This window comes from Thamnophis elegans, chromosome 10, assembly GCF_009769535.1.
Source record: "Thamnophis elegans isolate rThaEle1 chromosome 10, rThaEle1.pri, whole genome shotgun sequence".
NCBI lineage: Eukaryota > Metazoa > Chordata > Lepidosauria > Squamata > Colubridae > Thamnophis > Thamnophis elegans.
The window spans coordinates 44394244-44422194 of NC_045550.1; the positions used below are offsets into that span (position 1 = coordinate 44394244).

Sequence of the window (27951 nt, forward strand, 5' to 3'; positions counted from 1 at the left end):
AAGGTGTTCCCTGCTTGTAACAAGAAGTGCTGTATTTAAGCACCTCATTTTTCCAAACTTGTACATGGACTTTTTAGGCATTGAAGATCTACATCTCATGGATGTCCCCGTCTTTTATTCCCTATGTTTTTTTTAAAAAACTTTGCTTTTTATATTGTTTCTCCCTCTAAAAATGCCAGTGAAACTCTTAAAAATATATCTCTTTCCTTTTGGATTAAAAGGGCATTGATTTTGCTATAATAACTATTCTGATAAATCTTATTTTAAAATTTCCAATGAATATAATTTATTAAAATGTCAGGGTAAGACTTGTATTACATATGAAGATACACTCCCTATGTGGGTGCATTGCCACCCAGTGATTAACATTTGTGCAGGATTTCATATAATGGAGGGAGTGTATATATTTATATAGATTACACTACAGATACATCACTCCAAAGTGAATGACGGGTTTGTGATGGCACTGGTGGCAAATTCCTGCTCTTCCTCATGTACTTATGATCTGCATGAGAAGGAAAAGACAGGGCAACAGTTGAATACCATTTTTTTAAAAAAAGAAATGACTCCGCAAAACATGAAAGCACTATGCCCAGAGAAACCACATGGTTTCACAAGTTACACAAAAAATCACGGACAACACGTAGAAATAGTCACATTGATTCCAAGGTTCCCGTTATCTGCAAATAGATGTGCTATGGCAGTGTCAAACACAAGACAGTCACTGTTCATGATAGCTGCTGCCACCCCATCATGGATGGATCGTGGTGTTGCTTCCCATGTCAACCTCCGTCTGTTGCCATTCAGTTCTAGCCTGTATGCAAAGTTCTCTGCTTGTTTGCGAGTGCCAATGAGCAAGACGATGGCAAAAAACTGTTGATGGCCCTCATATTTCTCCTGTTTCTCCAGAACCAGCATGAAGTGATGGCCGAAGCATGACTGCATCATCACCCAATCAACAGCTCCCGGCAAGTTAATGTCTGTGGCGAGGAAGACAATGTCTTCTCCTTGAAGAGTCGTAATACTCTTGTGAGCATGCATTAGATGAGACATCACAGCTTCCAGGGAGCCCTGCCATTTGCATGATGCTCCTGGACATGGGCAGGAGTAAGGGCGATACTCACAAATGTCTTCATGATCTGGCTTTTCTGTATGATGGAGTGTCAGGGAACAGCCTGTGGTGGCATACTGAAAAGATGAAAGATCATTAAGTTAAATTGTTTATTTTCTATTTGATTCAAGCTCTCACATGTTCTGCAAAATCATTCTACTTCCTTCTATTGTACAGCCTAACATCATCTAATTTGATTAGTAAGAGCTCTCCAGAGCCATAGATGGAGATCTTTCTCATCATTTGGTGCCCAAATGTTTAACCAGACTGAATTAAAACTATTTGCATTCAAAGCTTATGCCTCCTGACATAGAAATAGAATAACAGAGTTGGAAGGGACCTTGGAGGTCTTCTAATCCAATCCCCTGCTTAGGCAGGAAACCTTACACCACTTCAGACAAATGGTTATCCAACATTTATATATCAAAACTCTATGTCTTAATTTTGGTGGACACTGGATAAAGGAAACAAATTCTCCTGATCAGTAACATAGAAACTTGGATTACAGCAGGACATATCATTAGTTCCCCTAGGAATTTGGTAAACAGATATTCCCAGTTCTGTGTCATGAGATAGCAATAAGCAATAGCACTTAGACTTATATATCTCTTCATAGTGCTTTACATCTTAGTGATTTACAAAATCAGCATATTGCCCCCAACAATCTGGGTCTTCATTTTACCGACCTCGAAAGGATAGCTGAGTCAACCTTGAGCTTGGTGAGATTTGAACTGCCAAATTGCAATCAGCCAGCAGTCAGCAGAAATAGCCTGCAGTACTGCATTCTAACCACTGCGCCACCACGGCTCTTATGGTAGGTTTAGAACCAGGGACTTTCTGCATGGAAATGTTTTTGTTTAATTACATCTCTAAGATGCCACATATATGCAACTATAATGCTCTGCTGTTAAGAGTTTTGTCTCAGTAGGATAATTAATCCTTTCGGGGCAGGGGCAATTCAACCTCCTATTGGTTTTTGAAAGCTGCATTATTAGGCCCTTCAGATATTAGGATACATCTGAGTATTTGTAAGAAGTTTAATTGCATGAGTTTTATCATGGTTTTATTCTTTGAGATAAGATTCAACAAGTGTAATGACAAGCACACTTCATCTTTAAACACTATTCCACAGAAATGCAGTTCCTGCTGTGTCAGTATGGGTTACATATGGTCTCTTAAATTCAACTCCTATTCATTTCAGAATCTGGCTTTTTACAAGCTTGCTATATTGTTTTGTTTGAGAAGAAATGCTGAATCTTTTTTATCGCTCACTCCCACCCTTTAACAATATTTTTTAACTGTTTGCAATAACAAAATAATAAATTCCAGAATCAAAATAGGCATAATATAAATTTGCTAAGGTTGCTCAGATTTCAACAAGAGATCTCATTTTCTTACCACTGCATGCTGTCCGGAAGAATTTACCTAAATGATGATGTCACCGCATTTTATTTCCCCCTTCCTTTCTCTTTTTTCCCCTGCCAATCTATACTTCAATTTCAAAGTACTCTGCTATTGACACAGGTCACTTTACTGAGAATTGCAAGTACATTTTTTCTGCAGTAACTCTGGGTAAATGGTGGTGGTTGCAGAAAAGTTCTAAATCTTTGCAGTCTGAATAAAACTCAGAAAACAAAGCATACATAAATAAGTGCCTTGGTTTTTGTTATTCAATCCAATGCAATCCTGTTTCCCCACCCTTTAGGGCATGCATAAAAGTTTTTTTTAAAAAATTAACCAGAGAATTGTAGTCTCTGTTATTGACATTTCAACACAATTTTCAACCCTTGCCTCCCCAGTTCTCTCCTCCATCAGATTTAGCATGCTCTGTGATTTACAGAACCCTTGAAGAATGAGCAGGACTCACTCTCTGCTTAGATTTTTGTTGTTTGATGCCAGGTGTCCACACTCATATTTCACATCACCTAATAACATACAACAGTAGGGGTGGAACAGATGGGATGGCTGAACAACATGACGTGGAGAAGCATAAGAATCTGCTTTTTACAGATTATGAGTTCATTTAGGCCAGGAAGGACTATTTTTGCAAGGAGATGAGAAAAGCAATGGAAGTATGCTGCTTGGATCGTCTTTCATATACTGTACTTGACATGCCTCTAGTCCAGTATTTTCTCAACCAAAGCAAATTTAAGACGTGTGGATTTCAGCTTCCGGAATTTCCCAGCTAGCATGAGCAAGAAGTCTGCATATCTTGTCAAGGTTGAGAAACACTGATCTAGTTTAACTTCAGAACGCAGTTCTCAGAGAGTCTTTATTCATAAAAAAGGAGGCCATGTGGTGAAAGTAGGAGAACATATGGGAAAACCTGGATTCAGCTTCACTCTTGAGATTTTTCAGCCCAGCTTCTCTCAAGCACAGTTGTTATGCAAGGAAATTTGGAGAAGGGAAGCTATGTATCCCTTTTAAGTCCTCAAGGAAAATGGAGTGTCTCTGTGTTATATACATATATACATATCTAATATTCCTTCTTTCTCCTATCTTTCCCATAACAACAACCCTATGAGGTGGGTTAAACTGAATAAGTCATCCAAAAGTTATTTAAATTAACACTTGTAGTACCTACATTTAAAGATTCCAAAAATCAGAAAGGGGTTGCATATCCATTGCATACGATACTTGAATTACTTGAATTGTTTCTTATAATACAATGAATCATTTTCTATTTATGTTTAGTTGTAGTTGTAGTTAGTTGTAGTTTATTCAATTTGTATGCCGCCCTATTCCCGAGAGACTCAGGGCGGCTAACAACCAAGGGGGAAAGGGATACAAATAAGAAAATAAAAGACAAACAAATTAAAATAGAACAACAGTCGCAGCTTCAAATGGAGCTGGAAATTCATCAGCCCGAGGCCTGCCGGAACAACCAGGTCTTAGTGGCTTTGCGGAAAGCCGGGAGGGTGGTGAGGGTCCGGATCTCCACAGGGAGATCGTTCCAGAGGGCCAGAGCAGCCACAGAGAAGGCCCTCCCCCGAGGAGTTGCCAGTCGGCACTGGCTGGCAGATGGAATTCGGAGGAGGCCTAATCTGTGGGATCTGATAGGTCTTAGGGAGGTAATTGGCAGGAGACGGTCTCTCAAGTACCCAGGTCCGATACCATGTAGGGCTTTAAAAGTAATGACTAGCACCTTGAAGCATGTCTGGAGCCCAATGGGCAGCCAGTGCAGCTCGCGGAGGATAGGTGTAACATGGGTGTACCGAGGTGCACCCACAATCGCTCGCGCGGCTGCATTCTGGACAAGCTGAAGTCTCCAAATACTCTTCAATGGCAGCCCCATGTAGAGCGCGTTACAGTAGTCCAGTCTTGAGGTCAAAAGGGCATGAGTGACTATTCGAAGGGCCTCCCGGTCCAGGTAGGGTCGCAATTGGTGCACCAAGCGAACCTGGGCAAATGCCCCCTGGTCACAGCCGACAGATGATGTTCTAAAGTCAGCTGTGGGTCCAGGAGGACTCCCAAATTGCGAACCCTTTCTGAGGGGCGTATAATTTCACCCCCCAGCCTGAGAGATGGAGTACATAGCCAATCTTTGGGAGGGAGCATCAATAGCCACTCGGTCTTGTCGGGATTGAGTGCAAGCTTGTTCATTCCCATCCAGACCCTGACAGCCTCCAGGCACTGACACATCACTTCAACCGCTTCACTGAGTTGGCACGGGGTGGACAGATACAGCTGTGTATCGTCCGCATATTGATGGTATTTTATCCCGTGCCGACGTATGATCTCACCCAGTGGCTTCATGTAGATATTAAATAGGAGGGGGGACAGGACCGAACCCTGCGGCATCCCATAGTTGAGGGGCCTAGGGGTCGATCTCTGCTCTCCGACCAACACCGACTGCGACCTGTCCGAGAGGTAGGAGGAGAACCACCGAAGAATGGTGCCTCCCACTCCCACCTCCCGCAACCGCCGCAGAAGGATACCATGGTCGATGGTATCGAAGGCCGCTGAGAGGTCAAGGAGCACTAGGATAGAGGCATGGCCCCTATCCCTGGCTCTCCAGAGATCATCGATCAGCGCGACCAAAGCAGTTTCTGTGCTGTAGCCAGGCCTGAATCCAGACTGAAAGGAATCCAGATAATCGGTTTCATCCAAGGACCGCCGGAGTTGAAAGGCCACCAAAGGTTTAAAGGACGTTTTAAGTTTGTGAATCAGATAAACAATGTAAGTTTATTTATTGGTCTGGAATATTACCTCTAACCACAAATTCAGTTTAAACTGTTTCCAGTAGATCATCATTGATAATGTACAAGTTGCAAGTCCTATTACTTGCATATCAAAATGGAACAGCTTATGTCCGAGCAAGGGCCATTAGCAGGCACGGGGCCACTGCAACATTTATAGAAGGACAGAAAGGCTGTGGAGGGGGAAATCAAGGCAACCTAATGTAAGTTAAGAAGACAGTCTGGTCTACTGGTTAAGGTGCCAGGTTAAAAACCAGGAGACTGAGTTTTAGTTCCACTTTAGACATGAAACCAGCTTCATGACTTTGGGTCAGTCATTCTCTCTCATTTCCACTCACTTCCCAGGGTGGTTGTTGTGGGGAAAATAGAATAAGGAAAGAGTATTAGTTATGTTCATTGCTTTGGGTTGTTTATAAAAACAATAAAGGCAAGATATAAATAAATAAATAAATATAGATAGATCAATACATAGAGAGAGAGAGACCATTGGCTGTGGAATAGTGACTGGAATGCACTGGAATTCCAAACAGAAGTTTTCTCTGCTAACACTTCTTTTGACTGACATGGCTTGTACATTTATTCATTTACCATCAAGGGTTTTCAAGCGGAACTTATTTTTACCCAGCAGTTATCATTCTATCCTGGATTAACACTTTACCTTGTATAATTGCACTGAGGCATTTCCCATGGCATTTTGCCGTTTGAATGCTGCATTCATAATTGGGCTACCTATGAAGTCTGATCAGATTTGCTGAGGTTGCTAAGTGAGATATTACCAAGCCCAACGGAAAAGCTAGAGCTAAGTCAACAAAAAGGTATGAAGCATTTTTGTTTCCTGACAGTATTGAGAGCTGCCTAGTGCTGTGCTAATAATATGTTCTCTGCAAGAGGGAAGGCTGGTGCCTTTTTATTCCCTGGTCGTTTGCAGCAATCTTTTTGGGCTGGGAACAAGGTGAACAGATGGGACATTTACTGGAGTGATCTGTAACCCCTGAATAACTCTTGGCTGGCAGCTCTTTGATCTACTGCAACACTGTTGCAGAAAATAGCCAAAATATTTTGAATTTTACATAAATATTGATCAAATGAGAGACAGAGAGAGAGAGAGAAAGGGAGAGAGAAAGGGAGGGAGGGGAGACAAAGAGAGAAAGGGAGGGAGAGGAGAGAGAGAAAGGGAGAGAGGGGAGAGAGGGAGAGAGAGAAAAGGAGCGGGAAAGGGAGAGAGGGGAGAGAGAGAGAGAAAGGGAGGGAGGGAAAGGGAGAGAGAGGGGGAGAGAGAAAGGGAGGGGAGAGGGGGGGGAAAGGGAGGGAGGGGAGACAAAGAGAGAAAGGGAGGGAGAGAAGAGAGAGAGAAAGAGAAAGGGAAAGGGAGAGAGGGGAGAGAGAGAGAGAGAGAGAGGGAAAGGGAGGCACTTCTATTAACTGGTACTTGAGGAATTCTTATAAGAAATCATTCTGGACTCTACTGCAATTGCTCAGTGCATGGATGAGCTACTTAAATTATTAAGTTTCCAGGCCTCATGGTTACAATGAAAGAAATTAGCATTTCTGCAAGAGGCATGAAAGATGCTGAAAATTGCTCTTAGTACTCATTTCTTTGCCTGGTGTCCATTTATTTTAGTTTCTCCCTCAGTACCACTGCAGCTTCTTTGAATTGAAAGATGATGATTCAAACTATGCAGGCAAAGACTTTTTAAAAATAAATATATATGCATAAATATTGTGTTGCCAGAATACTTCAGTTTCCTTGGAATGCAAATACTTTTAGCATAAAGCGTACATAACCTGGATTATAAATCTGACCCATATACTACATATACAGTATATGATGACTGTGTCTTAATCCCAGTAAGAATATTTAGGTTTTATTGCTCAGGCTATGAAGTTTGTGTATGTACCTCTGTAATCCCAAGAAGAGAGAAAACTAGGAATATATCTGAGCATAGCTGAAGGCAGAGTGCTGCAGTTGTCTAACTCTCCTAATGGTCATTATTGACAGACACTTTTATATTCATTGTTTTTAATAACTTGTACCTGAGTGATCTGTCTTGATTTGCCTCTTATTGGTTCTTTCTGACAGCTAAAAAACATGGGGGTGATTATTACATGACTCATCTGACTAGAAAGGCATTCTAGAAGGAAATGTCTAGACACCTCCTCCCTGTAAAAAGAGGACACTTTAGGCCGTATTTGTCTCAATAATAAATTTGAATGTTTTAGACAATTCTTTTGAAATATGGGAGCAGGAAGTAAATACGGTAGCAGGTATATGTATCCTGCAGGATAGGTGGGCAGTAATGGCCACCAAGACCTACCTGCAGCTCTCACATTTCTCTTAGACCAGGTCTGTGGTCTGACCCACTTTACCACGCATTTTGAGACAGCTGCAAAATTAAGCATTTAAAAAAGCAAATAAAATCTTCGACATTCTTCCTGAAACATTAGCCATACTTGCCTTATGGTCCACATCTCCCCTCTCTAAGAATATCACGAGAAATCTTTGTCAGTAAAAAATTGCCTGGCCCTGTCAGCCTTGACAGGTTGTAGAAATGACTCATTAATGCAGATCTTTCACAAGTCAAATCCTGGTTAGGATTTTCAGGTTATAACTGATTCTGAAGCTTTTATCTTTTTCAAATCTATGATATTCGGGAATAATGGCTAGTATGAGTTTGATCCATTAATAGCTACATATTCCTAGAGTAGTATGAATTACGATGCTTTGCAACCTTCCTCAGTCTGATGCGCTCCTTCCCCAACTGAGAGCTTCTATTTCATCTCTTCCTTTTTGAAGTTTTTTTTTCCCCCTAGAGAGAAAAATGGTGCTGGGAAATCAGGAGGATTACAAATGAAAGAGAGCGCAACAAATCAAAAGGCAGGTCTATGAAATTTCAGAACAGCCTCACTCAAAACAGTTTTGATGTTTCTAGTGACAACTTCTTCCCAGGATTCCAGTGGTTGGATAGGATGAGAATTCCAGACTCTAACATGTGGAGGGCATCAGACGGAGGAGAACTCCTTTCTAAATTTGTAATTGAATGACTACCTGTTAACACACATACACACATACACACACACACACACACACACACACACGGTGGGATTCAAATTTTTTTACTGCCAGTTCTGTGGGTGTGGCTTGGTGGGCGTAGCATGGGAAGGATACTGTAAAACCTCCATTCCCACCCCACTCCGGAGGAAGGCTACTGCAAAATCCCCATTTTCTCCTGATCAGCTGGGACTCAGGAGGCAGAGAGTAGATGGGGCAGGGCCAGTCAGAGGTGGTATTTACCGCTTCTCCGAACTACTCAAAATTTCTGTTACCGGTTCTTTAGAACTGGTCAGAACCTGCTGAATATCACCTCTGACATACATGGGAAAAGTATGGCTATGTATGGGGAAAAAGTGCCTAAAATGTATCTTCTGAGCATTTGTCAAAGAGAAAGGATTATTTGCATACATTCAAACAAATCAAATATTTATTACTGTTCAATAATATAGACTGGAACGCGGTTGGTTTTCCTCTAGGGCAACATGTAAGCAGCAGTTGAAAAGACAACTTTAAAATACTTGAGTGTGTCATTCCTGCATTAAAAAGGATTGGACTAAGTGATCCCTCCCCTCTGATTGCTTACAATTCTACAGTACTATTATATAGTTTGTGGAGGGTGTGGGAGGGTGTGAAGACACACTGACACAGCAAAATGGTGTGACCCAGCATCCAGCCAATTTTGCTGAGGGTGCTGGGACATGCATCCTGGAAAGGATGTCTCTTGAGCATCTTCTAAGATGCTGTAAACTAGTGTTTCTCAACCTCAGCAGTTCATCTTCAGCAGAATTCGAGAGTTGAAGTCCATACATCTTAAAAAGTAGCTGAGATTGAGAAATACTGTTCCAAACTCTTCTGAAGTGCTCCATTCAGATTACAGTTATGATCTATTGTCCACAGGCAAATGTAAAAGCCATGGGTGAGAAAACCCATTTAAACAGACCAAGAAATATAAAGTTGTGTACCACCCAGAAATCAATGGATCATTAGGGTTTATGTAAGTTATACCTAAATCTTTGAAATTTGAATACAGAAAGCTGACATTCGTAATGTTTTAATCCATTCAGCCATTGTCCCTTCCAATTATTTCACATTTTATTTGAGACTGCTAACCCCTCCCCCCACCTCACCTCCCACAATCATGGTTAGCCACAGTCTCAGCAGCTGAACAGGTTGGCACATGCTGTGTTAGTCACAGAGTTAATTGTTTGCTTATATTATTATTTCTGAATTAGCGAATTATAACAGTGCAGATTAGATATACAATCAGAAATAGAACTTTTGAAACACGGTGATTGTATTCTGCAATTAACTTATTAAGATTAAGACTGTATTAGGTTTGGTCCAGGCAAGTAGACAATTTGCATTTGGATGCAAATTTTTAATTTATGAGGAAAAAGAAACTGGAGTATCATTTGCTCTCTTTGATAGTGGAAGAATTGTGAAAACTGAACAAATGTGAAATGTATTTGATTTACAGCAGGGTTAGTAACCTTTGCAAAAGCCAGGAATCAATGTTACAGCAATCACATGAAATCTCATCAGAAATCTAATCTTCTAGTATTACAAAAGAACTCAAATGCCCAGTATTTTAATGTTAAACTTAATTTTCATTTGATTTTCAGAAGCCACAAGCATCATGTTTCCAACCCATCTTTTATTGTGTATTGGGGCACAGTTTCAGATTTAAGGATGTAAGCAACCTTCTTGGTTTCCATCTAACCTCGAGTAGGCAATCTAATGCTCTAGTCCATAAGCACAAGCCAACGATCAAGGAAATATGGGAGCAACAAATATTTCGGGATCTGCCTTGATCTTAACTGCTTTCTGTATATCAAATGAGAAAAAAAGAATTTCAAGGACAGTAAGTCAGAAAAGTATGAACACAGAAATCTTGTACATGTGGCATTTTTTGATAATACTGTAGCCTTGCCAGAAAGAATGAAGGTATTTTTTATTACCAGGCTCAATCATGAAAAGGAAAACAACTATATACAATTTGAGAATACACTAAGATCTCATTGATTAAATCACCTACTTCTGTTATTGGGTCTGAACGAAGCTTTATAGCTTGAGCACTGAATTTAGACACAGGTGATTTCCTAATGTTTTAGGAAAAATTCTGGACACTTTGTTTGCTAGAATAGAATCTCATGGAAGAGAATATACATAGTTTAGAATTGAACAGTGGTGCCGTCTGAGCTTGATCGTTTGCTTCCAAATATTTTATTACCCAACTAGATAGTATCATCAGTGCATGTGAGGATAGTGTTTGCTCCCTGTTTATGTACAGTAGCTTGCCCTGCCAGTTCTGGTGGGGTGTGATTTTTTCCTTGGTAGTCCCTTGATTAGGGTATTGTTTTCTGCTTGATTATTCGTCTGATATTAATCTCTGCTTATCTAGAAGTAGGCTGCTGGAGTGGATGTCTTCTGGATTTTTATTTTCCTTCTTAGCTTTTTTATTGTGTCTTTTGAATGTGGTGTAAGTGTAGTTTATCCCCATATGTTTATTGATGGCTGCTTTGTTTGAATTCCCCAGCATTTTTAGATTTCGCTTGGTCTAGGATGCTCACAGTTTCCCAGCTGAAACCATGACTGAGTTGAGTCTGACCATGTGTTTGTTGTCAGATAAAGAAGTTTGCATTGTGTCTTCAGATTGCTAGCTGATGTTCATGGAAGTGCTCCGCTAGTATTCTGCCTGTCTGTCCTAAACAGTGTCTGTTATAGTCATTACACTGTAAATTGTGGATGGCTCATGTTTTTGTTTTCTTCTCTGAGCTACTGAGTCTTTTGGTTTACTGAATGTTTTGGGCATTATATGCCTCAGATTCTCACTTTAGGACAGGTTATCTTTATTATTCAGATATGGACAAAGGACAGAAGTCTGTTGCTGCTCCCAGAAGAAACAATCCAAAAAGGAACCCTCTCTGTAAAATTATGTGATTAAATTCCCCATCCATCTTTTCAGAAGCCTCTATCCCAGTTCAGATATCCAGGGAAGTGGGGCTGTCTTGAATCCAAGGGCTACGAAAACTTTAAAAGCTTAGCTTCTGCTTGTAGCAAGAACAAAGCTGCAGGCAGATGAAGAGGCTGTTAATCCACAATAGATAAGAACAATCTGCAGTTCGATCTGCTGAACCAGGCATCTTAGAGAGGAGGGAAAAGACAAAGGAAAGCAAAGGATGCGTGCATCACGTCAGCAAAAAAGCTTGCCTAGTAATGCAGCAGTGCCATCTGCACAATGCAGGTGTTCATACAGCTGAGCAGTTTACTTAATACTTTCACCTGAAGGCCAGGTGTGCATAAATCAGAATTGGGTGAGGAACAAAAGTCAATAATACCTGTGGCAGCTTGCTGAATTGTAGATCTCTAGGCTTATAATTTCTAAAATGAGTAGAATTCCTAAGATGAATTCCAGGCTTGTTTGTTTTTTGTTAAAATCACTAGTTTTATAACAATTCGTTTATTCACTTACTACATTTTCTTCTTCTTTTCTCTTTAAAATGTCAGATGGGCAACTATATCCTGAGACAGGCGGCAAGCTGAGCCGGGATGCACATCCAAGTTTATAATGATCCTTGTCAATGAGCAATGAAAATGACAACCCAAGAACACTAAATCAATCCTGTACTAAAGCTGAAATCCTATATAAGTATGGGGTTCACTCATCAAATTAACCACAGCTTAAGATGTCTAGTATGCATGCAAAATATTTGACTGGCAGATCACAACGGCTGACTTTCCACACTATGCCAAAAGCAAAGAAGTCTCATTAGACTTTGTTTGATGTCTGAACCCCTCCAAGCTTCTCCTTGAAGAGGAAAGAGGTCTACCAGGAATGGACAGGAAAGGTATTAAAAGTGCTGAAGTAGCAAGCACCACAAGCGAATCAGAAAATGACAGAACAAGCAAGCAAGATTGCAAAATCATGGGCAGGGTTGCTCTTCTCCTACCTGAGATCAAACAAATGGATAGCCTTGACTTGTGGGAAAACAACTGAGGAAAAACTCAGAAAAAAACCCAAATTTAAAAGAGTAAAAACTCTATAGCAGGGGTCTCCAACCTTGGAAACTTTGAAACCTATGGACGACAACTCCCAGAATTCCTCAGCCAGCTTTATTTAAAATTTGAATAATTTATTTAATGTATATTAAATACAGAAAAATCATGTGAAAATACAGATTTCATCCACTGCGGCCAAAGTCTACTGAAAGAAAGTTTGTAAAAGGAAGGATGTAATGTTTACTATATTGCATTTCTATCTCAAGGAGTTTGAGTTATCTAATCTCTTTTCTTCCTTTCCTTTTATTTTATAATATTCCCTTGAGAGAGTATTATAGAAATGGCAACTGAACCAAGGGCAACAAATGAGCTCAAATCATTAATGGCTCAACAAATAGTTTGAAATAGGGCTTTCCAACATCTTATCTAACATTTTCATTGCTTCGAAGATAATCCTTCTACAACAGGGGTGTCAAACTCAATTTCATTGAGGGCCACATCAGGGTGGTGTTTGACTAAGGGGGTCAGGATGGACATGGCCAGCTTGACATCACTCACGTCAGGGCCACCTGTGGTGGCCCGAGCACTCTGCCAGCGAAAACCGGCTCCCAAGCTCTATTTTTTGTTGCAATGGCTCCTGAAGCCCTCTGCCCGTGAAAACTGAGCTCAGGAGTGCTGCATGCAGTCCTCCCAACCTCCGTTTTTGCTGTCAGAGGCACTAAAGGTTGGTCCTTCACTGTTTTCAGAGTGGCCCTACTGGCCAGATCTAAGCACTCAGTGGGCCAGATTTTGTTACCCCTGTTCTACAACATCGTGATAGACAGGGTCTCCCTGGAGCTCCACAAGAGATTTCAATTAACACAAGCAAGCACCACATGATGCTTTTATCTGCATTATCTTCTGCTTTTTCAAACAGTGATGCTAAAGTAATAATATTGTAGTATGATACAGTCCTCTGGTATCTTCAAGCCAGTGGTGGGTTGCAGGCGCTGCGCCCCGGTACAGACGTACTGGAGCCTGCCCGGAGAACCAGATACCATTCCAGTATGGTGCTCTGGAGGGCCCTCCCAAGCTCCTTACTGGTCTTTTAAGTCTTTGGCGCTTCCGTGCACGTGCACAGTGCATACAGCGCCTGCGCGATGTTCCGGTGAGCAGCTAGAATGTCACAGAGGCTTGCGGCGGCGCTAAGATGCATGTGCACGCTAAGATGCATGTGCGCGCTGCGCATGTCCATGTGGATGCCGCTGGGTCCATTCCAACCATACCGGTTGGAACGGGATCCAAACCCCACCACTGCTTCAGGCCTCTGTATGTGTCTACCGAGACCTTTGCCTGCCCATTAAACTATGTTAGTCTGATCTTTTAATATTAAAAAAAGTGGAAAGCTACCCAAAGCAGCAGGTTCCAGTATTGTTCAATGTTGTGTCTGAGAAGAATTGAATGGACAAAGGGTCAAGATCTCTTGGAGAAATACTGTAACTTCTTTGGGAACCAGAGTCATGCAGCCCTAATAGGAAGCAACAGCTGAGCTGGTAGTGGGTCAACCATATAGAACTTATAATGTCACAGTCTGTCTTCTGTGCCATGTTCAGATTTTCCTTCTTTTCTTTTCTTTATTTATTATCTCTACTCTAAGGTACTCTGGGCAGCTTACAGTTCTTGATTTCCTTTCTTAGATTTCTAAGCTCTGTTGATATAGATCCCTTCTTTTCTCTAATGACTCCTTAAAACTTGTTTGTGCATAGCAGCCCAGCTGCATGACTAGGTTATATCACCTGTTTAACCTAGCTACTGAATTAACCCTTACTTAAACTAACCAAACAGGCTAGATTTCTGCAACAAGTGCTAAGCCATAAAAAGGCTAACATGCTAATCAAATGTCATATATATTATACAACTGCATCTCTAGTTGTTTAGCTGACCTGAATAAATGCGTTTCTCTGAATCTCGGCTGTAAAACATAGCAATAGTACATAATATCTTACTGGATGGGGTAAATATTGCTTAAGAAGTATTATGGTAAGGTTTTGTAACTGGTTATGTGTTCTATAGCTGTACAACCCCTCCCCCAGTAATATTTACAAAGCCAGTCTGAATCTATTCTTAAAATAATAAATTAGCCAGAAAATGTGACTGGCTCTTGCCATGCCCACACTGCTTGTTACAATCTAGTCCAAATATTACAAAGATACATCCTAGAGCAGCCAAAATCCTACCCTTGTGAATAAGAAACTCAAATCCGTTCATAAATTATCCATTAAATGCACCAACAATATAACCAGGATCAATAGCTGCTCTGCCCCATCTGATTTATCAACAACATTTGTGGAAAAGCAAGCCTTTTCTGGTCTCTTTTATCTTGCTCTTCTTCATATTTGATCTTTACAAAACAGCTTTTGATTCAGTTAGACAAAAGCTATTCAGGGACAGAACAAGAGCAAAAAGGATCTATTGGTCCATTTTAATTAACATTATTTTTAGATGAAGAACAAAGATGAATTAATCTGGATAGATGCCCTGATTTTAAGACCAGAAAGGAGAACTGCTGAATTAAATTAAGAGAAGATGCTTTAATAAATCCAAAACTAAAGGAAGATTAGTAGGTTGAAAAAACATTCAATGAAGTTAAGATCCATATTTCTGATGTTGACATTTCCTGAACTTCTGTTTACATCAGGACTTGATAAAGACTTTGGATGTGGCCTGAAAAATCTAGGTACGGTTGGATATGAAGAAAGATGAACAGAAAACATGGAGAGCTGGTAGCCCAGACTAGAAAAGGTCAACACAATTAATTCCTACCTATTAGTACTATAAGCCGTTAGGATTTCTTCTCTAAATAAGCCAACTATTTAATATTATCCCTTCCCTTCCCTCTTCTGCTTGAATCAGTCAGATGAAGACTCAATCATGCAGGCCAAAAATATTTAAAAAGGCCTTCAGGCATATTTTAAAGGAACTTGGAAATGGCAAAGCATTAGAATAAGCTGCTATTGACAGAGACCTATGGTGTCCAATGATATACTCATTCTATAGTAAAGAATGGTAAGGCAAGAAAGGAAAGAAAAACTAAAGAAAATTTAACACAGGGAAATGCAACATTTTTCACTTGGAAGACTCCTGTCTTGATAACAGTACTGAAAACAAGCTTGGAATAGTAGTTGTATGAACTTGAAGACTGATGTGGCTGCAATTAAAGCAAGCACAGTTAGCCCTAGACTTACAACCATTCATTTAGTGATAGTTCAAAATTACAAAGTGCTGATTTTTTAAAAATTTATGATGAGTCCTCGCACTTATAACTGTCACAACATCCCCATGGTCACATGATCAAAATGCAGGACCCTGACAACCAACATGTATTTATCACAGCTACAGCATCCTGGGGCCATGAGATTGCCATTTGCAAATTTACTTCCAACTTCTGACAAGCAAAGTCAATGGGGGAAACTGGGTCTGCTTAATGATTGTGTGATTCACAGCGATGACAGTTTAAAACAGTGGTAGTCAACCTGGTCCCTAACGCTCACTAGTGGGTGTTCCAGCTTTCATGGTGGGCGGTAGGGGTTTTGTGCGATACTGAAGCACTTTCCTTTTTTAAAAAATTTAATTGACTTTAAAAAAAAATTCATAGCATTATTTAAACATTTTCATTAGGTTTTCATAAAATCACCATTACTGTGGAACCTGTGGGTGGTTAGAAAATTTTACTACTAACAAAGATACAAAAGTGGGCGGTAGGTATAAAAAGCTTGACTACCCCTGATTTAAAAAGTTATAAAATTGGGTGCAATTCACTGAACAACCATCTCAGTGATAGCCGGTCTGGTTCTAATTATGGTCATAATTTGCTTCCTTGCTTCCACATGAGGCCTATAAAAGTGCCATATTCATAATAAATCAGCATTTATCTGAGGTAAAAGTTTATAATTTAACTAATTAAATCAATTCAATTTAGGAGATGATTGAGTTTAGGTTTTCTGGATTCATCTCAACTTCTCCCAAAATTGATTTTCATGATCTAGTATCCTAGAACTCTTATACAGATTGAATAAGAAAGCAAAACTGCCTTCAAGAGAAGCTTGTCAGTTGTTGACTTCAGGAAAAAAATCATGCAGTTTTCTTAGCCACTATAGAGAAGTAATGTACTAGTTCTACATTTGGAATGTTTTTTAACTTCTAGCCTAGGAGTTCCCAATAGTTTTCAATCCATGTAGTAAATCAATCCAAGTCTATTTAGCTTTTTGAGACCAGCCACAGTCAATTTGATTCTAACAACTAGCTGGGACAAATCTCAAGATAGCTAAGTTGACTGATAATATAAAAGTTTCATGTATTGCGATCACTATAAATCAGTTTAAAAGATAGATGGGTTGACCAACACAATTTTGACATCAGTTATCTGCTCTAATTATATTATGCATGAACTGCATTTTTCCCATGATATTCTTCTCAAGCAGGAAAAACTAGTACTTCTAATAATGTGCTATGATTTCCCCGCTTTCCTTGGAGGCTATTAACTCTTTGAAGCAATGACATTATACTAAATAACAGTAACATGAGCCTACTGCTGTGACTTTTGTTTTTGGCAACACACCTATGTTAAAAGGGAAGAATAACTCTCATTCTTTCAAACAGGTGGGCTTAAATGGGCAACTGACAAAGGCAAATAAATAGTACTGATTTTTCTTGGTCAATAGAACAAATACAATATCTTCTTTAATACTCACAAATATCTCTGAAAGACACAAATAGTTGTATTAGCTATATGTCTACAGGGGATTGGTTTCCTTATTAAGTCAAATCAGTAAAAGTGAACTCTGCCTTCCTTTCACCAACTGCTCTGCAATTGATACTGCCCACTTAAGAAATGATTTTCAGAGGTTTTAATAGTATACCTGAATACACAAAGTGTACGAATGAAATAAGTGGATATAGTGCTTAGAGCTGCAGTTCAAAATAAGTGAGCCTTATCTGAAATGTCTGATACAGTAAAACACTTCTGAGCAAATTACTGGAGAAAAGTAAAACCAGTAGTATGTATTCTTCATTTGCCTTTTAAGAGCCCAAGAAGTCAATTTATAGACACTTTCTGGTAACAGATTCCTGCCTTCCATTAGGGATTTCTTACCTAGAGTATTAACAAAATGAAATCATCTTAAAGGATGTTTTCGGTACATATTTAGTTTGAAGGTTCAGTGCTAATGATCCGGTTCCCATACAATTTGTGCCAATATACAGATTAACACCCCCCCCTCTCTCTCTGTATGTACTAGATGACTAGTAGGTTATCTAGTCCACCCCCACCCCCCTGCTCAAGCAGGACACCCTACCCCATTTCTGACAAATGGCAATCTCTTCTTGAAAGTCTCAAGTGATGAAGCTCCCATAACTTCCAAATGCAAGCTGTTCAATTGGTTGATTGCTCTCACTGTCAGAAAGTTCTTCTTTACTTCTAGGTTGAATCTCTCCTTGGTCAGTTTCCATCCATTATTCCTTGTCTGTCCTTCAGGTGCTTTGGAAAATAGCTTTCTCTTCTCCTCTCTGGGGCAGCCCTTCAAATATTGGAACACTGCTATCATGTCTTCCCCAGTCCTTCTCTTCACTAGACTAGCCATGCCCTGTTTCTGTAACTGTTTTTCATATGTTTTAGTCTCCAGTCCCCTAATCATCGTGGTTGTGTTCAATCAATTGTGTTCATCCATGGAGTGTTCAAACTTGCAGGAGAAAAGAGAAACAGCTAAGATTTTCTTCCTGACTTCATTGGAAAAGTTTGACAGTGCTGCCCTTAATTGAGGCAGATATGAAAAAGAAAAAAAATATTTTCACAGATACAGACGGGTCAGAAGGAAGTGCTATAGCCTTCTGGCTCATACCAGTCAAATTCTGAAGCAAATATAGTCAGGAAGAGAAATGACTCAAGAAGCAAGGCAGGAGTTTTAAAAATAACAGACCACAAGCAATATAGATTTTAAGCAGAGATGTAAGAATAGGAAATGCAAATAGGGGGAAAAAGCCCTAAGTGTGAAAGATGATGTATTTCTTCCCTTCCAACTTGGGAAACCACCTGTTCTAAGTCACAAAAGACTAACCTATTCAACTCAGGAGAAACATCAGAAGCTTTGTGCAAAGATCAATGGCACAATGGAAAACATAGTTGTTGGTCATTGGTGATAGACTGGGAGGGGTTAATATCAAGAGAGGATTTTTAAAAGGAAATTCACTATCATCACTACTATTGTTATTGCACTAATTCCTCTGACAATAATACTAAACAAATCAGACAATGTCTGTCAAACTTAAAAACATCTGGCAAGTATCTCACCTCCTTTATATGGATGATCTGAAGTTCAGTGGAAAAGCACCACCTGAAACAGAATAGCTGTTCCACACTGTCTATATATACAACCAAGATATTGCAATGGAGCTTGTCCTGAACAAATGTACCATCAATAGAGGAAAAATAGTAAAAGCTTAAGGAATCAAGATGCCCCATGGAAATAATATTAATAGTTACATTACTCATTACAAATAACTGGACATCATTTAATCTGACATCATCCAGTACACTGAAGTTGAGAAGAAGGTTAGAATACATCAGGAAGAGTGAAGTCTAAACCTGGTGGAGGAAATATCACCAAGGCATTACACCTGGGCTATTCCAGTCATTAGATATGCAGTTGGAATAATGAAATGCACTCAAGCATAATTAAAAGTTCTGGATAGAAATATTAGAAAAATAATATATAAAAAAGCAATGTTTTACATTTACATTATAAAAAGCAAGTTTTACATTTAGGCAGGAAAAAATCAAAGGTATAAGTACAGATTAGGTGAGACCTGGCTCAAAAACAGTATACTGTGAGAGGGACCTTGGAGTCCTAGTAGATGATCACTTGAATATGAGCCAGCAGTGGGCAGCAGCATCCAAAAAAGCTAATACAATTCTGGGTTGTATAAACAGAGGCAACTGACCAATGGAACAGCTTGCCTTCAGAAATCATGGGCACTCCATCACTAGAGGTTTTTAAGAAGAGACTAGACAGTCACTTATCTGAAATGGTATAGGTTCTCCTGCTTGATCAGGAGGCTAGACAAGAAGACCTCCAAGGTACTGTGCTATGCTATGCTACGCTACACTACGCCCTGACAATGAATCATGCATTTCATCCACACAGTGATGTTGGCAGACCCTGTTTAACAAGGAAAATAGTTGGGTGCAAAATGTTGCAAATGCACTACACAGTTGAAGAATAAAAAAGGATAATGGACCTAGTTAGCTGCAAGAAGATTATACAGACTGGTTACAAGCAGTGGCATGATACAGTAGCAACAACAGTGCCATGAAATATCTGCAAGAAAGATCACTTGCTTGAAATCAAGAACTGGTGGGACCACAAAATGGACAAAGTAATAGAACATGTGTTCTGGGACATTAGAATTCAAACAAATAAGCACCTGCCACATAACATTCCTGACTTAATAATTTTCAATAAGAAAGCCCAAAAAGTCTAGATAGTGGATTTGGCACCTGAAGAATAGAAGAAAAAGAACTGGAGAAGATAACAAAATACAAAAATCTGCAAATAGAAATAGAATGACCGAGACAAAAAAAAAATCCAATAGTAATAGGCACCTTGGGTGCAATCCCGAAACAACCAGAACATTACTTGACCACTATCCATATTGACAAAATCACTATCATTTCTTTGGAACAGCTTAAATCCTATGGAGATACAGTACCTTTAACACCATCAAACAACATCTGTCAATCATAAGTATAGTATAGTATAGTATAAGTTTATTTATAGGCCACCCTTTTCCCTGAGGGGACTCAGGGCGGCTTACAACTTATGTGGGAGGGGATACATACAATGACGTATAAAACATACATAATTAAAAATAGAGCAACATTCATCATTCGGGTGGGGACGGATTATAATCTTTAACCCCAGGCCTGGCGGGATAGCCAGATCTTGAGGGCTGTGCGGAAGGTCTGAAGGGTGGTGAGGGTACGAATCTCCACGGGGAGATCGTTCCAAAGGGTCGGAGCTACTACTGAAAAGGCTCTCCTCCGCGTAGTTGCCAGTCGACACTGACTGGCAGATGGAACTCGGAGGAGGCCTAATCTGTGAGATCTTATAGGTCGCGAGGAGGTAATTGGCAGAAGGCGGTCTCTCAAGTCCTTGGGAAGGATTTGACTGGTGGATAAAAATGCCAAATCAAGTCTAAACATCTTGCTGACTGTGTGACCAGATACAATAATAATAATTTCTCAGTCTTATTACCCAAGTTTGCTACAAAAGTTTTTTTCAGAACTTCAGATGTAGAATATTCTCACCTCAAAAAACTATGACTGACACCTGTTTTGTTGTCTTCAGGTGACAATTATTTACCCCAAATGTACCCACTTTATTTCATTTCTGTGAACTGGTAAAAGTCCTTTTGGAAATCTTTTAAGTAAATACTGTAAAATAAATTCACATGGATACTAATGTGTATGCCTGTCTTGATTTTAATATTTTCAATATGAGCAGGCTAAAAATACTATGAATAAAGTGAACTGATTTTGCCAATTCCCCAAATGATAACTGAACTTTAGTCTGGCTTATATACATATTTACTCAGTGTTCAAAAGATTTATTCCCAGGTCATTGTGCATAATTTGTTTCTTTTGTTTCCCAGGTTTTCCAATTGAGCAACAGTTCATTTGAGCAACAGTTTATTAGCATATATTGAGCCTGAAACCAGTATTTATTAAACACTTTTTGAATGTGTGCTTGATTTTTAAATTATAAACACAGAAGCTTCTGCAGAATAAAAGGTCTCTAAAGTATAAATAGCAATGAAGATTTAAATTATTATAATTTTGCCTAAAGGTAAAATAAATTAGGTTCACTTTCCCCTTATAGTTACCTTCATCATGTTTCATTTGCAATATGCCAATCCAAACAGTGTGCATAAAATATCCATACTGGCTCGCATAAGTTCTATGAAGCTTATTTGCCATTTCATTTTGCCATGGAATCATAAAATGGGAAGAGAACTTCACATCATCAGGTCCAACCAGGAGTCAGAGCAGGAATCCAAAGTAAAGCACCCTGACCAATGGTTGTCTAGCTTTCACTTAAACACATCCAATGAAGCAGTAGAGCAGTGCAACATTGGGACCAATAAATCCACTTTTCTAGTCTCACTATTCTTATTCCATCTCACTGCTCTTATTGTTAGAGAAAGCTTTGTTCATATTCAATCAAAATCTGGCTTCCTGTAACTTACATCCATTATTCCATGTCCTGAACTCTTAATAAAAAGAGAACAGATCTTGATAGTCTACGTGACATCATCTGGCTGATATTTAATTTGAAATAAATTACTAATCAGCTTTTCACAAATGCTGTTATTAAGCTACTACTCCCCATCATGTAGTTGTGCTTCAGATTTTTGTTTCCTACTGAAGAACTTTTCATGTTAAATGTTACTCTATTATTTTCTGATATTTCATTTCTGGCTTCTAAGGTATTAGCTAGGCCACTCAGTTTTGTATAATCAGTTAATTTGATAAGCGTTCCTCCACCTCTTCATCCATTACTAATAAAATACTGAAGAGTAGAAACCAAGGCCTGAATTTTGGTACGGCCCACTTGATATCACTCTTAATTTGATTAATGGGCTTTTTTAGTACAATGTTCAAGCCAGCTGAATGTCATACCATTAAGTCTTCATAGGGGTAATCTGATGATCAGAATGAGGTGGTATACATTGTCAAATTTCTTGCTCAAGTATTTCCTCTTGGTGACAAAAGAGCTGATTAATGCCTGACAGGTCTTACTACATCCTTGATGGGTTGGGTAGCTTAATGGGAAACAGTTCAATAGTTCAGAAGTAACACATATGCTTATATGAAAAATATTCCCAGTTCAATTTGGAAATACACAAATTAAATAGAGCTGGGAAAAATCTGCAGCTGAAACCATTGAGAAATACGGTTAATCAATGTAAGACAACTTTCCTCTGTCAATGTTCTCCATTTGATTTGGACCACAGCTGCCATCTTTCCTAACCACAATTCATGTTAAATTAATCTGATGGAAACTGTACCCTTCACTATCTAAGACAAGCCATCTAATTGAGCCAATGGTTGGATTCAATATAAAATAGCCTGTTATGCTGAGCAGAACTAGACATAAGTATCATACCATGGGTTCATCTAATCCAACATCCCAGGTATGATTGACAGAAAGTGTCCAGTTTAAGGTCTCACTCAGTCTTCTTACCTAACATCTTCAGGAAACAATATGTTTCATCCTTGAACTAGAGAACCCAAATATGGAACCCGAAACGCTTCCCCCTCCCTAAATGAAAGAAAAACAATTATTGTATCTGATGTCTTCTCCCCCTTTAATTCATACCTGGGGATCAATAGGACAACACTACTTCTTCAACCTCAGCTTTCTTTTCTTCCTTGGAGCCTTTCCTCTGGATAACTCAAGTAGCATTTCCAATCTTGCTTTTATCAGCTGACCTAAAGTGTCTCAATGACACTTTAGAAGGTTTAGAGTGCATATTGATCAGCTTAAACCTAACTCTTGGGAGCAAAAGACACTTGAAACTGATACCAGGATATCAAGTTAAGAGTGGCTTCTTGAGATTAGTAGTGTTAAAAAGGGTAAAAAAAGCTCTCTCCCTTGCCAGCTGACACATCTTTTTCTTTTTAAATATTAGATCACTTAGATGCAGTACAGTAGCTGCTTCCCCCAGTAAAAGTATCATGAAAGCAGAAAAAGGTAAAGAGACATTTTAAAGATGAAGCAATAAATAGCACAGAAGGGATCCTAAGGGAATCAGTGTTACATTGTGGAATCCATGCTCACCATATCGACTAGCTATAATCTTTTTATTTAATAATGAACTTTGATGGTTGGGTGGCTATCATTTGAGAAGTAAAATGGGTTCCCCCACCAGAAAAAATATAAGGAGCAGTTAGTACATGTGCTACATGTCTACACATGTGCGTGCAGACATATACCTTGTTTCCCCGAAAATAAGACAAGGGTCTTATTTTCTTTTGACCCCCAAAATAAACACTTGGCCTTATTTTCAGGGAGGTCTTATTTTTGAGGTGTAGGAGGCGGCAAGCATGGTCACCTCATGGCTGCTGCTGTGTTGCAATATTTTTGGGAGGGCTTATTTTTGGGAGAGGGCTTATTTTAGCACATGTGCTCAAAAGCCCGATTGGGCTTATTATCTGGGGATGTCTTATTTTCAGGGAAACAGGGTAGCAATCAGTAAATAAAAAGATGCATATTTTAAAAACCTAAACTGATAATATCTGATAAAGATTTGGAAAAAGGATTCATAAGATGTAGGGAATATTAAATAGTCAACTAAAAGGAAGAGAGATCAAGAGAAGACTCCTTCAGGCCACATACAGCTGAAAGCAACCTTCCTCAATCAAGACATCTTCAGATATAAATCACTATGCCCATTTTTTGGAGCTAACATGGCCAATGGATATACTCACACATGTATAGGTCACCAGGTGGATAGCAATTGCCTAAAAGAAGCATCCTGTAATGATATACTACATTATGCTACTAAATACTACAGCATAGAGGTTAGCATCATCCCAAGAGAGTCTGTAAAAGTGTCTAGTTAAATTACTGCAGGGCGTCCATTAACTATTATGCATACTAAACTGTTGTTATAGAAACTTCTATAACTGCTGCTATTGAAGCTTTTATTTAACTTAATACAAAGTGGTGAGAACCTGCACTTTAGAACAGCTCCATTTATTCCTGTTTTACCAGTCATATGACTTTGTAGCTGTCAAAGAGTGATGTTCTCCAGATATTTAAGAATATTTCTTTCCCAACCTCCACTAACTGGGACATTTATTTCTTGTTATTATTTAAAATGCTTTAGAAAAGCGGTCACCAACTGATGGTCTGTAGACCATTGGTGGTCCACAAGAAAATGTTGGTGGTCTACAGAAAAATTATTTGCATTTTTTATATTGCACTAAATTAGGGGTCCTCAAACTATGGCCCCTGGGCCGGAGACATGCAATGAACGTTTGTATTGCAGCAGAGAGTCTCCCCCTTCGAGGTCTTTTGGTGCAGGTCGGAGGGGGGCAGAAATTTTGACTTGGGGTCTGTTTCAGCCTCCTGGTGCAGGGCTTTCAGCAAAGGCTGGGAGGAAGCGCTGCTGGTGGCGAAGAGCCGGAGGGCCTTATTCCAGTGGGACTACATCATGCATGGAACTGGCCCCATTCTAAGTGACACCAAGTTGGTCATACCCACCCAGTCACATGACCACCTAGCTACGCCCATCCAGTTGGTCATTAGGCAGATCATATTAGTGGTCCACGGGATTTAAAATTATGAATTTAGTGATCCCTGAGGTCCGAAAGGTTGGTGACCCCTGCTTTAGAGACTTTTCAGTGCTACAACTTCATCAAACAATGTATAAAAAAGAGTAATCTTGGACAATAGGCACAGTCACCAACATAAAGAAAGTTTTGAAAAACAAATTTAAATTTACTAGCCATCCATGAACTTCACTGGAGGAAGTTTTAAACATAAATATTTCTGCAGCACCCTTAACATTTCAATTGAAAAGAACAGACCACAGAGCCTTTTCATTAATGGCTGCAACACTGTTTCTTGTCCATATTAATCTAACACATCTTAGTGATTAGCAGTCATAAAGTATCCTCTACACAATTCTGCAAGCATAGGCAAGATTATTAAAAAATTATTATACCTTACAAAAATTCCTGCCTGTAGTCATTTGGGATTGCTTTATTTACATTAGCACTTCTGAACTAGAATCAGTTGGTATGAAAACTTAATTGTTTCCCAATTTTTTGTAAGTTGCCAGCATCAAAAAAGTTGCACTTTGAAGTTACACAGGCACCACCTCTTAAATACTTTGCTATTGTCTAGTTTGTAATTAATGAAGATATTATCCAAGCCATGCTCAATTGTTTCACACAGAGCCACAACTGCTGTTCAAGCTGAAGCTTGCAAAAAAAATATTTTCCAGCCACAGCAATTCTTTGTAGTGAGCCTACAAGCATTCAGTCTGATCTTTCCATGGCAATGCAACTCATCCAAGACTGATTTCATAGCTTATCCAAATTAGCCAGATTTCCAATTCCCAGAGTTTCCTCTTTAATGTACTAGCAATGTTCATATTTTTTTTCCCCATTTTCCTTCTTGGTACTGATCCACAGGGTCTCTGTTTAGGCTGAGAAGCTTTATTTCCATTTCATAAGAAATCTCACACTTCCTATTTATATTCCAGAGTGATTTACTATCGATTTGTAAGAACTATGGAGAACATTGGAGGGGGGCGGGAATGATGAGAAAAACAGCCAATACCACCTTTTAACAACCAAATATTTTTTAAAAAAGACTATGGTAGTAAACATATAAGTTTCTGGTTCCGCCCCGCCCCTTTTCCCCCAGAGTAACTCAGCTAGGGAGACAAGTTTGCTGTAAAGATCTATGAAAACAAGGTTAGTGATTACACAGCCTACCTATTTTTTTAAGTCCTCAAGACTACTGCATTTACATACATTTAATTCAATCTTTTTACAACAATCCTTTAGGGCAGCATTCTGTAACTTGATTATCCTTCCAACCTAAACAGGTTTGCAACTCCAGGAATCATTCGCTAACCATGGCCAAAGGCAGCACCAGTACAACTGAAGAGGATCTACTTGAGGACTTGCTGACCTAAGATACTACCTTTAAATAGCCTATAGAGCAAGTAGCAAGAGCTGAGACAGGAACATTGACTTGGTTACAATCCATGGTCCAGGTGAGATTTATATCCGGTGCCTTCCTATCTCAACTTCAGTCTCTTCCCTAGAAAATGCAGTCGCAACCACTCTGTTCATTTCTCACTTCGGCAGATGGTTTGTGAGCAGAAATCTTGAACAGATCGTTTCGTTTCGTTTCGGGAAATGCTAATGCCCGGTCCAATAGGAAGAGTAAAGAGAACGCAATTCTTAACCGAAAGAGCGACTGGAATGGTTGTCTGAATGAATCCCAGGGCGTGTGTGTGTGTGCGTGTGCATACACACACGGTACACCTCACTTTCACGAGCGTGTTAGAGAGCGAGAGGTCCCCCACCCCAGAACGGAAAACCCAAGACTTTTCTCATCAGAACTACAATTTCAAGGCGATCACCTGAAGTCTTCCCCAGGGGAAACGGGGGGATTTTTAAAAAATTATTGGAGAAGCAGTTGCGATTCCCTGCCGCAACCTCAAGGGCAGGTGCTCAGACCAACAGCATCGGTCCCCGTCGCTCCATCCCGTTCTTCTCCCCGCCCACCTTCCTTCCTTCCCGATGGCATTGCCCCACCGGCTTCTCCCACCCGCCTTACCTTGCAAGGGAAGAGGACCGCCGAGGCCACTTTCTCCATCGCTAAGTTCCTGATGCTGGGGGTCAAGGATCCCCGGCATGTGGGGCAGCAGCTCAGCTTCTGCCGGCATTGGTTGCAAACCAAGTGCCCGGCTTGGCACTGCAGGATCGGGGGCAGCACATAGTCGAAGCACACCGGGCACTCGAAGAGCGAGGTCAGCTCGTGGTGCTGAGGCGACACCGCCCCCCCACTGCTTTCCCCAGCTCCAGGGCTCGAGATCACAGCGGCCGCGGCAGGGACCGCGGAAGAGCCGGCTCCGGCAGCGGAGATGGTGGCGGCCGCGGCGGCGGTGTTGGCGGCGGGAGCAGCAGCCGGCGATGGCGTGTGCTGCTGCTGCTGCTTGCCGCAAGGTTTGTTAGCACTGGGTCCGGCGGAGGACGGGCGGCTCATTTCGGTCGGAACAAACCATCGAACTGCGGACACCGAGCGGATCGCTCACCCAAGCCCCGCAGGGGGCTTAAAAACAACCACCCCCGTCTTCCTGGAGCCGCCGTTCCTCGGAGAACCGGCTCGGGGCCTCCGCCTTGGCGCCGCAGGAAACCGCGAACGTTCCAAAGTGTCTCAACGTTCCAAAAGAGAAGCCTCAACGTTCCACGGCGGGCCAGCTCGGCGCTCCGAGCCAAGTCCTTCGTCCCCCGAGCAGCCCTTTCCGCTCCTCCCCCCGGACAAACCGAGCGTGGTTCCTTCTCGGCTCCCCCCACCCACCCCTCCCCGGAACATTAATCTGACGCAAGGAAGAGACAGGGGGTGGTGTAGTCACAGGCTGCTCCCAAGTCGAGGTTGGCTCCTACTGAGCATGCCCTAAACCTTTGCGAATGGCAGGCGGAGACGGCAGTCACTACCCTCTTTCGTTCGGTTTTTTTCTTCTTTCTCTCTTTCCTCCCGCGGTTTTTCCCCGCGATCCAAACGGCGGCCGAGGAAGTAAGAGAGAAAGGGGGCAGAGGACGGCGGGAGAGGGATCGATGGGCAGGAGAGCTATTTTCCTCTATTGTTTCAAGCGTAGCGAAGACGGAATTGAGGCTCTCTGACCGCCATCTGCTGGGTGTTTCGCTCACTGCTTTCCCAGCATCCCGACTTTCAAAATAATCCCCTCCTTGTGTTACTTATCCCCCCCCAGAGGCCAAGCGAATTAACTCTTGGCCGTTCCTACCTGTC

The 27951-nt window shown here is 40.5% G+C and overlaps 1 protein-coding gene across 1 annotated transcript; it reads right to left on the minus strand.

The window, feature by feature from the left end:
• On the minus strand, window positions 1-27697 carry SIAH2 (siah E3 ubiquitin protein ligase 2). The gene is made up of 2 exons (XM_032225917.1): window positions 26758-27697; window positions 1-1188 (listed from the first exon to the last, which is right to left on the minus strand). The coding sequence occupies exons 1-2, from the start codon at window positions 27184-27186 to the stop codon at window positions 631-633; spliced, it is 987 nt and encodes a 328-aa protein (XP_032081808.1). The 5' UTR covers window positions 27187-27697; the 3' UTR covers window positions 1-630.
• Between the last annotated feature and the right edge of the window lie 254 nt (window positions 27698-27951).

What these genes read in the sequence shown, in the direction of transcription:
- SIAH2 (XM_032225917.1), bottom strand. Translation starts at nt 27,186, where the DNA reads ATGAGCCGCCCGTCCTCCGCCGGACCCAGTGCTAACAAACCTTGCGGC. An exon ending in CGGTCCTCTTCCCTTGCAAG is followed by an intron (nt 1,189 to 26,757) that starts GTAAGGCGGGTG and finishes TCATCTTTTCAG; the next exon opens with TATGCCACCACAGGCTGTTC.